Source organism: Stegostoma tigrinum, chromosome 8 (genome assembly GCF_030684315.1).
Source record: "Stegostoma tigrinum isolate sSteTig4 chromosome 8, sSteTig4.hap1, whole genome shotgun sequence".
Classification (NCBI taxonomy): domain Eukaryota; kingdom Metazoa; phylum Chordata; class Chondrichthyes; order Orectolobiformes; family Stegostomatidae; genus Stegostoma; species Stegostoma tigrinum.
Genome location: NC_081361.1, coordinates 73,059,518 through 73,074,961, shown reverse-complemented (window position 1 = coordinate 73,074,961; position 15,444 = coordinate 73,059,518). Strand labels below are relative to the sequence as shown.

General features: G+C 38.4%; 1 protein-coding gene across 1 annotated transcript in view; it reads left to right on the top strand.

Annotated features, from left to right (window-relative positions):
* Positions 1 to 15,444, top strand: part of LOC125456332 (uncharacterized) — a 40,464-nt gene that overhangs the window by 15,725 nt on the left and 9,295 nt on the right. Inside the window, exons 5-7 of the mRNA XM_048539365.2 lie at positions 3,428 to 3,510; positions 10,529 to 10,620; positions 11,751 to 11,983. Of these exons, the coding sequence (XP_048395322.1) occupies positions 3,428 to 3,510; positions 10,529 to 10,620; positions 11,751 to 11,983 (408 nt within the window). The remainder of the gene's footprint in view (positions 1 to 3,427; positions 3,511 to 10,528; positions 10,621 to 11,750; positions 11,984 to 15,444) is intronic.

Here is a 15,444-nt window from a genome sequence, read left to right as displayed (position 1 = left end):
TTACCATCCTTAAAATCATCTAGAGTTCTTATCAAATTGCCTTTAATTCCATTCCAATTGTAACATGTGCAGCACTGGTTTCTTGGACTCTGAGAAATTGACAGAAAAATAAAGGCAAATTTGAGCAGCTGTTCAAGCGTGCATTTAAACTCTGCTAATTGTATAAAGCCTTACCTATTGCAGTCCTGAAGAACGGTTATACCCGAAATGTTGACTGCTCCTTTCCTCCAGATGCTGTCTGGCTTGCCATGTTCTTCCATCTTCCCGTTTGTTTACCTTAACTCCCACTGGCAAAGATTCTGCAGATTTTTCTCAACTATAAGGGCTTTGAAGTTAACAAGATCAGGGTGGGTTGCATATTGTGGAAGACCAGCACCATTCATGGCAATCTTTGAAGCAAACAGAACAGAAAGCATTTAGATTTTGCAGAATTTAAAATGGCTTTAAAGTAATAAGAACAGTCACTTGAAGAAGTAATAGCAGGTGAAATATATTGTCATCAAGATTAATGTTAGAGTAGAAAATATTTACATTAAATTAGCACTTCTCACTTGCGAGTCCAATTCATGACTTGACCTCAACATCCTAAAGATAGCAGAAGGAGATACCAGAAGAAACATACACTCACGTCTGTTAATACCTAGCTATGTTGCTGATACACCTCTTATCATTTTCCTCATTAACGATAGTCAGCATCGCATCCAGCAGGGAAGCACTTGGAAAGGCTTCGCACTCCTGCTTTCCCCCAACCTCTGACCTAGAGTCTCCATTGCTGTCCCCCACAAGTGAAAAGTCAATTAACTTTGCAATTGGACCCATAAAACCTTGACAGTGTGCACTGGTGTTTCACCGAAGGTGCTTTGACAGCGAGCCATCGGAATTAATGAGCAATTGTCCTTATAGGTTTCCTGAGATGATTGTTGTGTGTGTGAAAGCCCTGGGGGACAAAGGAAAGAGATATGATTTAGTCATGGGAAAATCACAAACGTGGCAAACACCCTACTCAATTTTCTCATTGGCTATGTATTGATGTAGTGAAGTCAGCATTTTTAATGATGAAAAAGAAGGAAATGAACATGTACTTTGCAATTCTATCAATACCTAACAGGCAATTCCTAATCTCTCCAACTCTGACTGACTGAATGGGGGCAGATGTTTTCCTTTCTCCAGGGTCTCCTCCTCTGTACCAGTTATCATATGTGGTGGTTCATCTCAAGTCCTCTCCCTCTCTTCCCTCTTGTGCTTTGTCTCCAACAGGAGGTAACAGAACAGATCAGCAAGTGATTAAAAGTCGGGTATGCACTCGATGGATGCAGTGCATTATATGATCGTGACTAGGAGACAGCAGCATCAGATTGCCTTAGTGTTATGGGTGAATCACAGTGGTAAATTGGTAAAAGGGGCAATAATGAAATACGTAAATATTCACAAAGTAACTGATAATTCTTCCTGGAACCTTGCCACTTCTTCACAAATGTTGTTCTTGGCATATTCACCAACTGATGGAGACCCACAAGACAGTTGAAAGTAATTGTGCTGCACCTCAGTCGCAATGATGACCTGTCCCACCCATCTACTACTCCCCCTCTATCTTTGTGTCCTGTATGGAGTAACCTTCCTGAGCAAGATTAACAAGAAGACACTCTTCAGATTGAATGATTGGAAACATGTGAAGTCGCTAAAAAATATTTAATGACAAAGCCCATCTGTTAAATGGCAGATATTGAATTAGCACAGTGTGGACCTTGTAAAATCTGTCACAGTTTTTACTGTGCTTTATGGACTAGAATTTCTTTGCAAAAATCCAGCTGTCAGCATACAGCCCATCATAGCTTGACAAAATCATACATTAAAAAAAAATTGTGTTTTTCAGCTTGCTGATTGCATAAACAAAAGCTGAGCTTATGAACAGTCCCAGGGGAGCCTGGAATCTGTAAATGATGCTTAGTAATTCAAGCATGCCAGCAAATCACTGTGATTGTCATACATGTTTAATTTTTTTATTCAATCATGGGATGTGAGTGTTAGTGTCCAGGCCAGCAATTATTACCCAGCCTTAATTGCCTAGAGGTTAGTTGAGCATCAAAAACATTGTTGTGGGTCTGGAGACCAGACCATGTAGGGAGAGCAGAATTCCTTCCCTAAAGCACATTAGTAAATCAGATGGCTTTTTACAACAATTCATAGTGGTCCCATGGTTGCCTTTAGACTAGCATTTATTTCAGATTTTCCCATTAATGTGTATTAGTGGGAGATGTAGTTATATCTTCACAAGTCTTAAAGAGTTCTTGAGCTTTTTCAGATACTGAGTTGCTAAGCATTTCCAATGTTAATTACATTGGATTCTTCCTTTGGCTATTGTTAAGCTAGACTCCTTGGGATGCTGTGCCACTCTGTACCAAAATGATCTTCTGTAGTAACACATCCAGCATCAATCAAGTTGACATTTCACTAAATTGGAGTGATATGTAACTCTTGACCTAATACAAATTTTGGTACAATAAACCTTCATATTCTACTGCCAATAAATAAGTTTCTATTCACTGACAGTCCAACTGGTTGGAGCTCATCCTGATTTATTGAAGTAAACTTGCTACAGCAGCAATTCAAACCTTAGATAAGTGGCCAATTACAGACCATCCTATTAGTACACAGGATTTTTCATGAACAGATAGCTGAATTAAACCTATTTTCTATATAGGGACCATTGATGTTTGGGGAATTTTGATGAAGAACAGTACTGCTGGAGATTCAACAGACAGAATCCAAAATAGTTGGATTGTGTATGGCTTGTAGAAGGGAAGTATTGATAAACTTATTTTACTCCTTGTTTTCATAAGCAGTTTAATACAAACATAAAAACCCAAAAAACTGCAGGCATCGTAAATCAGAAACAAAAACAAAAGTTGCTGGCAAAGCTCAGCAGATCTGGCAGCATCTATGAAGAGAAATCAGAGTTAATGTGTCGGGTCCAGTGACCCTCCCCTGTTGTTGTTAATATATACATAACTTATTCTGAAAGAACTATTTTTGTTGAAATGTGGTGATATTTTCGTAAAGCTGTGAACTAGTTGAATATTTCTGCATCTGACTTGAGCAGGGTATAAGTAGAAATTATATTTTCTGATCGATCTGTTCAGAGATGTTATCTGGAGCAGATGTGACTTGAACGTAGGCCTCCTGGCTCAGATTTAGGGACATCATTCAATCTGAAGAGTGTCTTCTTGTTAATCTTGCTTAGGAAGGTTACTCCATACAGGACACTAAAAAGTGTGTCATTCAATAGAGTACTATTTTCATTATGTGTTAACCATGAAATAACAATTGCCTCATATATGTAGAATCAATTCTCAGATTGCGGGAAGCTATACAGCAATATCGATAAGTTGGAGAATGTATGCGTTTAATCAGCTTATTTTTCTTTTAGATTGTGCCTCCTGCAACTTCTAATTTGACAGAAATTGCTGAGCCATACAAAGAACAGGACGAACAGGCAAAAAACAAAGAAAGGTACAGTGATGGTGAATTCTTACAAAAACCAAAAGAACTGCAGTTCCTGTAACTCAGAAACAAAAAGTAGAGATTGCTGATAAAGCTCAGCAGGTCTGAGTTCTGAGGAAGGTTGCTGAGGCCAAAATGTTAACTCTGATTTCTCCCCACAGATGCTGCCAGACCTGCTGGTCTTTTTCAGCAATCTCTAGTTTTGTTGGTGAAACCTTATGGTAGGTTTGGCTGTGTGAATGAAAACTGGCCTCAGCTCAAAACGGAACTATTTTATAAGTTCTGAATCAACGATAATAGAAAATTTCAAGACCAGTTTGCAATCAGCAGTGTTGTAATTTTTTTATTTAACATATTTTTTCCAAATCAACCTGTTCAGCAATGTTACCGTGCACCATAGGATTAGGTGGACCTGATCCAGGCCCCCTAGTCCAGGGGTAGGGACAGTACCACGGTGCCACATGAGGGTCCTCACAACAGGATTATAATACTTCTCATATATAAATTCATAAATTGCATGACTTATTTTCTGTTTCCTTAATTGGCAACATTCTCTGATTCTTAGTCCTGCCCTCCCTCTGCTCTTTGGTTCTGGCTACACAATTATCAACAGTTCACCAACGTGGTTACTATATACCAATGTGATGTGATGTATAGCTTTAACTCTTAGAGCTAATGTAGAGCAAAAGTAGTGCCCTGATAACTTCTGTCCATTGAGTTCAAGCTAGTCAGTCCGACAAGTGCTTAGTCTTGGGTCAATTCAATTCACTTAACAATCCCACTGGGGAAAATGTTGCCTGAGAATGCTACCTTTCTCCAAAGAACCTGCTTAATTTTAATAGGTCTTAGCTATGTTATTGACTTTGCAGATATTTTCAAGGGTCTGGGATTTCTTTCTCCAGGATATGACCCACTTAATGAGAATATGAGGGTAGGGTTTCATTTCAATTGTTTCTGTGAAAAAAATGAAATGAGACAATTTACTAACATTATAATTTTATTGATTGAAGTATTAACCCTCCATGTATATTCCTCCTACTTTCATGTGATACTGTATCATCTAAAATTATTCCTTTTTTATTCGTGAAGATTCCATAATGCTGTTTTGAGCTTCCAACTAATCTTTTGTTTCTGACATTTTTGATTCCTATCCTGAGATTTATTTCAACTCTGCCTTATCTTTTCAGTCTTAAAGGAATATGATACGTATTAATCAATAAAGAAGGATGTTTCATTTCTCTGTCTATGAGTATTGGTTGACCTTGGTATCTAATTGCCTTTGCCATCTCTTATCAGTTGGATGCTTCAGGTATTCCAGTCTCTCTCCTGTAATTAATGTCTCATGTTTGTGGAAAAAAAACAAAAAATTGTGTGCAGATGCTGGAATTCTGAAAAAAGAGTTCAATGAGCATCCAAAATGTTTCTCTCTCCATGGATGCTGCCAGGCCTGCAGAGTTTCTCCAGCTGCTTTGAATCTTATTTTCATGCATAGGTTTGATGGTGCTATGTTTCTTTCCAGGCCTTGTTTCCAGTGACTAACCTATTGCTTATACTTCTTTGTTGTCTGTACTGAGTGCTATTCTATTACCTTAATTAACAGCACATATGCCATCTCCATTTCCCCGCTTAGGTATATCCTTATTTCCAAGTGATCCTTTGTGGGTATTTCATGCAAGTTGTGACGGAATTTTTAATGATTAATTCCATATTCTAAGTGAATATGTAAATGTTTTAAATATCTGTATTAATTATTCATACTTATTTCTCAATCAATATTATATTTCTAACCAGACTTTGTTACAAATGAACTCTTGATTTGCTACATACACTGGCCCCTTGTTATGGAGTTGTTAATAGGACAGCTGACATGACAACGCTAACTGATATTCCATGGTCAGAACTTTTCTCTACTTTGTCTGACAGCATTGTTGCTATTGGGTGGTGTCCAGGTGGTTGGGCATTTTGTTAACACATGAACATCTTGTTCTAATTTCCTAATAAATGGATATACAAAACATCAAGTTTAAAGAATGTCAACTGTGATGGTGAGTGAATTCAAGTTCCAGATCAGTAATTTGTATTAATAATATTTCAATTATTCATGATTGTTTTCATTTCATTTGTTGTCCTGCTGGCACTTAGCTTTGTTTGAGCCCCTGTAACAATTTTTTGAGTAGATATTTCTCCTTTGCACTTTTACTGGCACCAGTGAATTCCTAGTGGGAATTTATAGTGTTTAAAAAATTAAGAGAAGTTTTAGCTGATCAAGCTGCACAAAAGTTTGTCTGTCTTCCTCAACTAGGATCTGCATGTTCACATCTGCCCATGCTTTGATAGATTACTTTATGTAGATTTTTATACTCCCCAAAGATCAAAGTACCATATGAATGTAGCAGCATGAGAATTAGAAGCAAAAGTAGACTATTCAGCCCCTTAAGTCTCGTTTCACCATTCATTTCAACATTCCCGTCTTATCGCAATAACCTTTGATTCCATTGCCTATTGAAAATTTATCTACCTCCACCTTTATAAATAGACAATGACTTTGGCCTTAGCCACTTTCTGTAGCAGAGGGTTCCAAAGTCTGAAAAACAAAATTGTCCTAATCTCTGTCCTTGAAGGACAAACTAAAGGTGTTTGATAAAGTACCTTTCATTAAGCTGCTTGATAAGATAGGAGATAACAAAGTGTGAAGCTGGATGAGCACAGCAGGCCAAGCGGCATCTCAGGAGATGCCGCTTGGCCTGCTGTGATCATCCAGCTTCACACTTTGTTATCTTGGATTCTCCAGCATCTGCAGTTCCCATTATCTCTAATAAGATAGGAGTGCATGGTGTTGAAGGTGGTATATTGAAGACATAGAAAATTGGCCAGCCAAGAGAAAACAGAGACTTAGAATAAGGAGGTGTTTTCAGGATGGCAACCTGTTACTTGTGGACTGCCACAGGGATCAGTGTTGGGGCCACAATTATTTACTGCATTAATAACTTGAGTAAAGTGAATATACTATAGCCAGATGTGCACATGACACAAAAATAGGTGGATAGACAAATATGACTCAAAGTCTGCAGAAGGATTTAAATTGGTTAAATGATAGTTGGAATATAATGTGGGGAAATATGCACTTGGCAGGATGAAAGCAAAAGATGAATATTAATTAAACAGGCTAAAAACTACAAACAGAGGGGTTAGGAAATCCCCATCCATGAATCGCAATAAGCTAGCATGAAAGTTCAGTAGGTAATAGGGAAAGCAAATAGAATTTGGTTTTTATTTCAAAAGATGGAATATGAAAACAGGGAGGTCTTACTAAAACTATGCAAGGCACTAGTCAGACTGTAGCTAAAATACTATGAATCGTTGTGGGTCTCTAGGAAAGATACACTGGCATTGCAGGCAGTACAGAGAAGGTTCAACATTCTGATACTATTTGTGGAGCAATTTTCTTGTGAGGAGAGGTTGAGCATATTGGGCCTGAACTAATGGCAATTTAGAATAATGAGATAAAGAGTGGATACCCTTTCAAGAAAGGGTAGTTTCCTATTGTGGGAGAGTTTAGGAGCAGACAGCATTATCTCAGATTAAGCATTTGCATGTTTAAGACGGTGTGGTTTATAAAATAATGAGGGAGATCAATAGAGTTAATAGTAGTTGTTTTTTTCACTAGGATGAGGGATTTCTAGACTAGGGAGCACATTTTTTAAGATGAAAGAAGAGATTTCATAAAGACATGGGGGCAAACTTTTTACACGGACAGTGGTTTGCATGTGGAATAAACTTCCTGAGAAAGTGGTGAACGTGGGTGCGATTACAACATTTAAAAGACGTTTGAATAAGTACATGAATAGGAAAGGTTTGGAGTGATATGGGAAAGGAGCAGGCAGGTGGGACTAGTTTAGTTTGGGATTGCGTTTGGCATGGACTGGTTGGACTGAAGGGTCTGTTTCCATGTTGACCCTATAAATTTCTGAGCAGGTAGTGAATCTGTGGAATTCTTTACCACAGAGGGCTTTTGAGGTTGGGCTGTTAAGTACATTCAAGGCTGAGATAGACAGATTTTTAATCAGTGAGAGTATCAAGGGTTCTGAGGAAAAGGCATGAAAGTGGAATTGAGCATTATGACATTAGCAATGATCTACTGAGCCAATGTGATGGGCTGAAAAGTCTATTTCTGCTCCTACATCTTATGGTCTTATCCTTCTGCATCCCAGGATTCTGCAGTCATTCTCCATTTAGATAATATTCTGTTCACTTTTGCAGAAAAAATAAGAAAAACAATTTTACAGTCACCGCACCATATTCGAACTGCCATATTTTCGTCCACTTGCTCAAATGATCTACATAGGTCTGCAACCTCCTTCTGTCTACTTGACAACATACTACCCGTGGTTGTGTCATTTACAAATTTAGCCACCATATTTTCACTTCTATTTTTTTCTAAATTATTATTACAAATTGGCAAAAGTGGAGGGCCCAGCACAGATCCCTGTGGGTATCACTCATCAGATCTCGACAATCAGATAAAAAAATTAGCACAATCTGTTTTCTGTCAATCAGCCGATCTTCTATTGTGCCAGTATCTTAACTTGACACATGAGCTTCTATATTGCAAGATGAAAGTTTATTTGAAACCTTGTCTAATGCCTTTTGGACATCTAAATACTGTAAGTCAACAGGCATATGTAGCTTCTTCAGGGAACACCAATGAATTAGTTAGACATGATTTCCTTTTGGCAAAACCTCCTGACATTCCTGATTTATATAGAAGTTTTCTAAATTTCCAGCTATAACCACCTGAATGGTTGATGTTAACACCTTACCCATGACAAATGTCAAGCTAGTTGATCTGTAGTTTCCTATTTTGTGCCTCCTTCCCTTCCTAAATAGAGAATTGATATTTTCTACTTTCAAGTCTGCTGGGACCTTTCCAGGGTCTCAAGAAATTTGGTAAATTAGCACCAATGTACTTACTACAAAATTAACTACTTTTTTAAGGCCCTAGAATGATGTCCATTAGAATCAGGGACTTGATAGCCTGCAGTGTGCCTGGTTTGCTCAGTACTGCTTCCCCACTGATTTGTAATTTCCCCAAGCTCTTCGCTTCCTTCTAATTCCTGATTTACCCTATTACTGAGAATTTTTGAATCCTTTGTAATGAAGACAGAGGCAAAATGTTTCAACAACCTTTCTTTATTACCTACTGTTAGTTCCTCATACTTATTTTCTAGAGGGCCAACACTCCCTTTAATTGCTCTTTCATTTTTAGATACTTGTGGATACTCTTGCTATCTGTTTTAACATTCCAGATAGCTTCCTCTCTTATTCAATTTTTTCCACCTGATTAAGCTTTCAGTCATTCTTTGTTTTTCTTTATATTCTGATCAAGCATCTTTGTGTAATTACATAAAATTTTCTTTAGTTTGATATTTGCCTTAATTTTATTCACTAAATGTGAATGCTGGGTGCTCCCTTGGAATTTACTTAAAGCAGGACTATATTTATTCTAATTACTCTAAAATATTCATTTACATGTCTGCTATTGCTTCTCTGTTGATCTATCTTCTTGCCTGTTTCTCCAGTTATTACGTTTACCCTCCTGGCTTTCAAACTGGATGTAAAATTCAAGATAACAAGGTGTAGAGCTGGATGAACACAGCAGGCCAAGCAGCATCAGAGGAGCAGGAAAGCTGAAGTTTCGGGCCTGGACCCTTCTTCAGAAATGCAATTTGTGAAATTCAGAAAAATTAAGAAATCCATTTCTGAAGAAGGGTCTAGGCCCGAAACATCAGCCTTCCTGCTCCTGTGATGCTGCTTGGCCTGCTGTGTTCATCCAGCTCTACACCTTGTTATCACAGATTGTCCAGCATCTGCAGTTCCTACTATCTCTGTAAAATTCAATATCACCTTGAGCATAAAATCGGATCCTTCCTTGGAAGAAACTTAATCACAAAGGTCTGGGCAATGCTTGATTTTACAATTCTCATCCTTGTTATCAAATCTCTCCATTCTGGTCCTTCCCTATCCTTGCAATCTGCTCCAGCCCTACAACCCCGAGATAACTCCAAATCTAGTCTCCCAATCAGCCAAAATTTTCATTGCTTCATCACTGATGCCATTCCTTCAGCTGCCTCCCTAACTCTGTCACATTTTTTCTTTAATATACACTTTAAATCTACTGTTTGACCAACCTGTTGCTGTCTTACCCTATTGCTTCATTTTGAGGTTCAGTATCATGTCTTGTTCTATAACTTCCCTATGAAGCGCCTTGGGACAATATAACACAAAATGTTAATGTTGCTTTCAGTGACAATCCAGAAAATAAGCCATACTGCATTGATCAATCTTGAATGGTGAATGACTACACCTTTCATAATGTAACCAAGAGACCCGCAGGCCTGGTGAGCCTATGTGGAACTTTTTCTATTGGATAAATGGATGACCACATGCCATCTACTGAAAAGACGCCCATAGAAATGGAATAGATATTGCTCTAAATTTTCATTAAGAGCGATGGTCAGCTGTGACTTGAACCTTGGCTCCAATACCAAATTATGGCACAGAGGATAATCCTCCTTATAAGACACTCACGCCATACTACCTCTACTTCAACAACATTCAGAAATGGACTTAGGTTAGGTCGCACACAGAACAACTTCAGCCCATAATAATATTTAAGACAAAATTTAAACTCTAACAAAAGTCAAGATTCTAATTGAGATGCTAAACATGGGGCAAGCACTTTAAAAATAATTTTCTTTTCTATAAATGAAGAAGTTTGGTGGGAGAATACATGATTTTTAAGGCTAAAGCATACAATAAAAGACAATTTTATAGCTCTGAGGAAGGGTCACCGGACCCAAAACGTTAACTCTGATATCTCTTCACAAATGCTGCCAGATCTGCTGAGTTTTTCCAGCAATCTCTGTTTTTGTACAAAGTTCTTTTGTGTACATTGTGCAACATTAATAGTCTCATAATAATGAATTCTATACGGAACTGACAATTGCTGTAATTTTTCCCCTAACAGTCAATCAGATAGTGCTTATCAGAAGAATTGTTTTGAAGCATGGAAAAGCTGTGCCCCAAAGTCATTCAGGAACAGAAGAGCAGTGGTAAAAAGTACAAAGAGAGAAGTTTGAAATATTTATAATGTTTTGGTGATGTCTGATGCCTAAAACTTTACATCCTTTCCTTCAATTCCATTCTCCTACCAATTGCTTGCTCGAGTTAAAAATGACAATGCACACCGTTGATCATAAGATAATCTACATTATCTAATCTATCATCAAAATGACTTAACTATTTAAATTAAGGTTGACCCAGACTCACTCATATCAATTCTAAAACCCTCACCTGTATCTTGCTACCTTTAGAGTTTGATTTTTTTTCATGCCTGCCTTATTGGCTTGTTTAGATTCAAAAGCTCAAACTTAACAAACATGACTGCCTGTAGGTTATCATCTTTGAAATTGTTAGTACACTTCTGCATCACACAGCAGACAGATTTAATAATTCTTGTCCTCATTTTCAACTGTAAATCCCACATTATCTCCATAATCTCTTTCAGTCCTCCCTTCATCTCACTTTTGCCTTCTGACAGTGGCCAGTTGTGACCCTTATCAATATTCTCCATTGACGATTGCAGACCTTTCTACCTTGATGTAGCTGGAATTGTGGTACTCAGTGTTTCTACGTCTTACAGTCTTCAAAAATCATATACTTCTCTGATCATGCTTTCAGCCAACTTTCCATATTTTCCAGTTGGTACGTGAACATCCCAACCAACTTCCCAATACCACAAATTTATACTGTGGCATTTCCTCAATATTGTAAACACCTTATTTGTTAAACAGAAAGATTACAGTACTGAAAAGGTATATTAGATATTTGCATACTTGTTTAGTTTGAATCAAGAACATACCCCAATATCGAAAAACATTTTCCAACCCAGGAAACATCATTTTCACAATTTAAGAAATCCACATGAAAGGAGCTTGGGCAGTTTCAACCCAGTTCGTAATGAGTATCAACCTCAACCATTAGGTTCCTGGTCTTACCTTGGTATGAACAGAATGGTCTTCTGACCAAAAGTGTACTCCATAGAATTAGAGTGAAAAAATATTTTGAGGTACAGTGGTATTGTGAAAATCTACTGAGGTTAAAAAAAAGTTAAGGAGGTACAGTAGTAGAAATGCCAAAATGGAAAAAGTTCCAATTTGAAATTCAGGTGTTTGAATTCTTGCTTCCAGGTGTTTGTGACCCTCATGAGAAGCTTCCACTAAAAAAACAATCAAGAAGAGAGACTGGAAGATCAGTTCCCACCAAATCAGGTCAACATTGCATTACAAGCACTTGCAATGTTGATTCACAGAACTCTTCATCTTACAAGTTATACCCCATTAATGCTCCACAGGATCTATTACAGTACAGAGTAGGCAGAAAGAGGTTTTCTACTGCACAGCCCCACAGCAACGAAAATCAGGTGAAATTAACTTATATCTACATATTGGTTTCAAAGGATTTTGATATTTAAAGTGATAGAATCACTTATAATGCAATTGTACTTCAAATAATCGGTTAATGTTTTAAAAATTGTTATATTATTTATTAATCTCAAAGTTCGTCAATGCAGCTTTTTTCAATATGGTCAGAGTTTATTAGACAACAGCTGCACAGTTTCCTCAATTGTTTTACAAAGTACAATACCTTATGCAGGATACAGGATGAATGAAACATTGAGCTTGGTCTGTTATTTCAGTGGTTGTTGGAGGTGGTGGAGTAGTGCTAATTTCACTGCATTAGTATTCCTGAACCCCAGGTTGAAGTTCTGGGATATATGTTTGAATCCCCCATGGCAGATGGTAAAATTTGAATTCAGTAAAAATCTGAAATTAAAGTCTAGCTTAATAACAATCATGTAATCAGTGTGAGGTGTTTGAAAACTCACCTGTCCTTTAGAGAAGAAAAATGTTCCATTCTTTACTTGGTCTAACCTATATGTGATTCTGAATGCCAGCAATATGGTTGGTTCTTAACTGCATGCTGGACCTAGCCATCAATGGCCACATCCCATGAACAAATAAAAAGAAAACATTTCATTTGAAATACCAAACAGAACATCTTGGTTTAACTGCACTTCAAATATACAGGGCATAGCATTAAAAAAATTAGACGGTGACAAAATAAACTATAGCTTTCTTTAAAAGATTTGACTCTGAGTATGTGGGGGTTCTCAGTCTGCCAAATTATCCTCATTGGAGAGGTTAACACTAATGCACCCTTCATGATTCCACATATAGTAAAGCAACATTCACAAGCCCTTCACAGTGAGTGGCCGAGAATGTTGTACTTTTTAACAAGAATACTGTTAACTTTGTTTTATGACAGTCTTGTTATGAATGTTTGATTTTCTGCGAGATGAAGTGTTTTGGTGCCATGAATCTTATTACCTATGAGCCTTTTGTTTTTGCCTGTCCTTTTGGTCACCTGTATGGCCCGTGGCAGCACCGTCTAAATGAAGTCTGTCAGGAAAGTGTGATCATTAATTGAAAGCAGAGAGAAAGGTGGAGATGAAACACAGATGACTACAATGCCAAATAATTATGATAGTAAAGGTGAAATGTGTAGAACAGCAAATGTTTGGTTTTATAAGTCGCCATCAGTTATTCCCCTCCTCTGCTCAAAGGAGGTTAAAAACTCACTAGTGGAATTGGTGTAGAACATCATTCCAAAGATGATTTTAACCGTGTGACTGCTATAATTCTTTTTCATGTGTGTGACTTCTCGCTGGGGCTGAGTTGTACTCAACTTGTACAGGAATTCTGTTTGGTTTCTGTTGAGCAGATTAAAGCTGATTTGTGGCTGTTTGACCTCATCATTTCAGCCGAACCAAGTAACATCACCAGCAGAAAGAATGCTGGATATTTATCCCATTCGACCCCCACGCTGGCTCAGCTGTCTCAACAAGGGTCACAAAACCAATGGAGTTGTTGGTTATTCGAGATCCAGCAGTCATTCACTGCTTTATTCACTCTCCACTGAGGATACTTTGGCAGACTGAGTTGTTTAAATAGAACATGCAAGAATTTTGATATCACTTGGCACAGAAGTCACTATTCACAACCTGGCCATGTCTATTAAGGGCAAGGTGGTGACAAACAGAATTTGTGTACCTTCCCTAACTATATGGTTTCTGCAGCAGCTTGTGTGTTTCCAGCAATACCATGCACCTGAAAGCTGCTATACAGCTTAGCATACATCAGATGAGTCTGGCAGTATTGCTTGATGGCCATATTGGGCTGAATTTTCCCAGCCTTTGTAGAATGTGGGCAATGACTTCACTGCACCCCTTTGGAGCACACTGACATCTTGCATTGTGCAGTTACTGCCAGACAGTATGGTACCCATTTCAATCGCCAGGGGAAGGTACACTTCTTAAGGCAGGTGGCATCTTAGAGGGAGGTTGCATTAAAAAAAGGGACTTGAGGCTGTTTTCATTAGAGAGAAGAAGGTTGAGAGGCGACTTAATTGAAACATATAAAATAATCAGAGGGTGAGATAGGGTGGATAGGGAGAGATAGGGATTCAGTTGGGGAAATTTGGCGAGATTGGAAAAATTCTTGATGCTATTAAAATATATCTGACTTTTGCACCGAAGCTTTGCACAGTGAGATGGGTATCTTGCTACTGAATGGTGAGAGACCCATTTTTCATGCTTTAACATCTCATTATTACGTATCTTCACCTCAGTAATATGAAGTTTGTTGTTCTCCAATGTGTTGGAGAGAAACCCAATGTCCACAGTTCCTGCCTTGAAACCATACTAGGTACCTTGCGTCAGAAATAATAGGAACTGCAGATGTTGGAGAATCTGAGATAACAAGGTGTAGAGCTGGATGAACACAGCAGGCCAAGCAGCATCAGAGGAGTAAGAAAGCTGATGTTTATTTCTGAAGAAGCGTCTGGGCCCAAAACGTCAGCTTTCCTGCTCCTCTGATGCTGCTTGGCCTGCTGTGTTTATCTAGCTCTGCACCTTGTTATCTTAGGTACCTTGCATTTCCAGCTTACCACTTGCTCCTCCAGGACTCCATCTTTTCCAACTGTTTCCAACATTTCACAGCACACTCCTTGGGTAGAGACTGCCTGCCATATCGAACTCCACCCTACTCGCACCCTTATCCAAGCAGGATGGTATTATACATGAACCAGCCTCACCACATCATCATTGCACATCTTCAACTCACTCACAGTACAATTACCAACTTCACTGCACCCCTTTGGAGCACACTGACATCTTGCATTGTGCAGTTACTGCCAGACAGTATGGTACCCATTTCAATCGCCAGGGGAAGGTACACTTCTTAAAGGCAGGTGGCATCTTAGAGGGAGGTTGCATTAAAAAAATTACATTGATGTAAGTTCTTGCAAAATGAGCTCCAGACTGGATGAAGGATCTATTGTGAATGGTGTGGAGATATTAGTGATGAGAGTGAAGCAGGAGGAGAAATATCAGGAGACATTCAAGGATCACCTTCAGAAAGAATGATAAGCTACTTACAGTGTGACTGTAGGCCTCTTTGTTCCCATCCCAGACCTTATCTCTCAACTCAACTTTTAGTTCTGTATTCCTGCTTTCAGACACCTTTAGAACTGTCCTCCACCCAGTCCCAGGAGCCCAAAGCAAGGAAAAGAGAGAGTGGCATTACAATACCAATGCAAAGGCTCTATCACTTGATCTGACACTCACTACAATCAATCAATTCTGACAATGTACATACCTTGGAGACTTTTAAATAGTTGGTATCATCTTACTGTGAGTCACTAGGCATAAGTGAGCTGCGACTGGAAAGGATGAATTTTAGCTAGCATCACTGGAGGGCAGGCTGACAGATGAGTACTGCTGTAATGGACCCAGAAAAGACCTCAATGGTGTGGAATACAGGA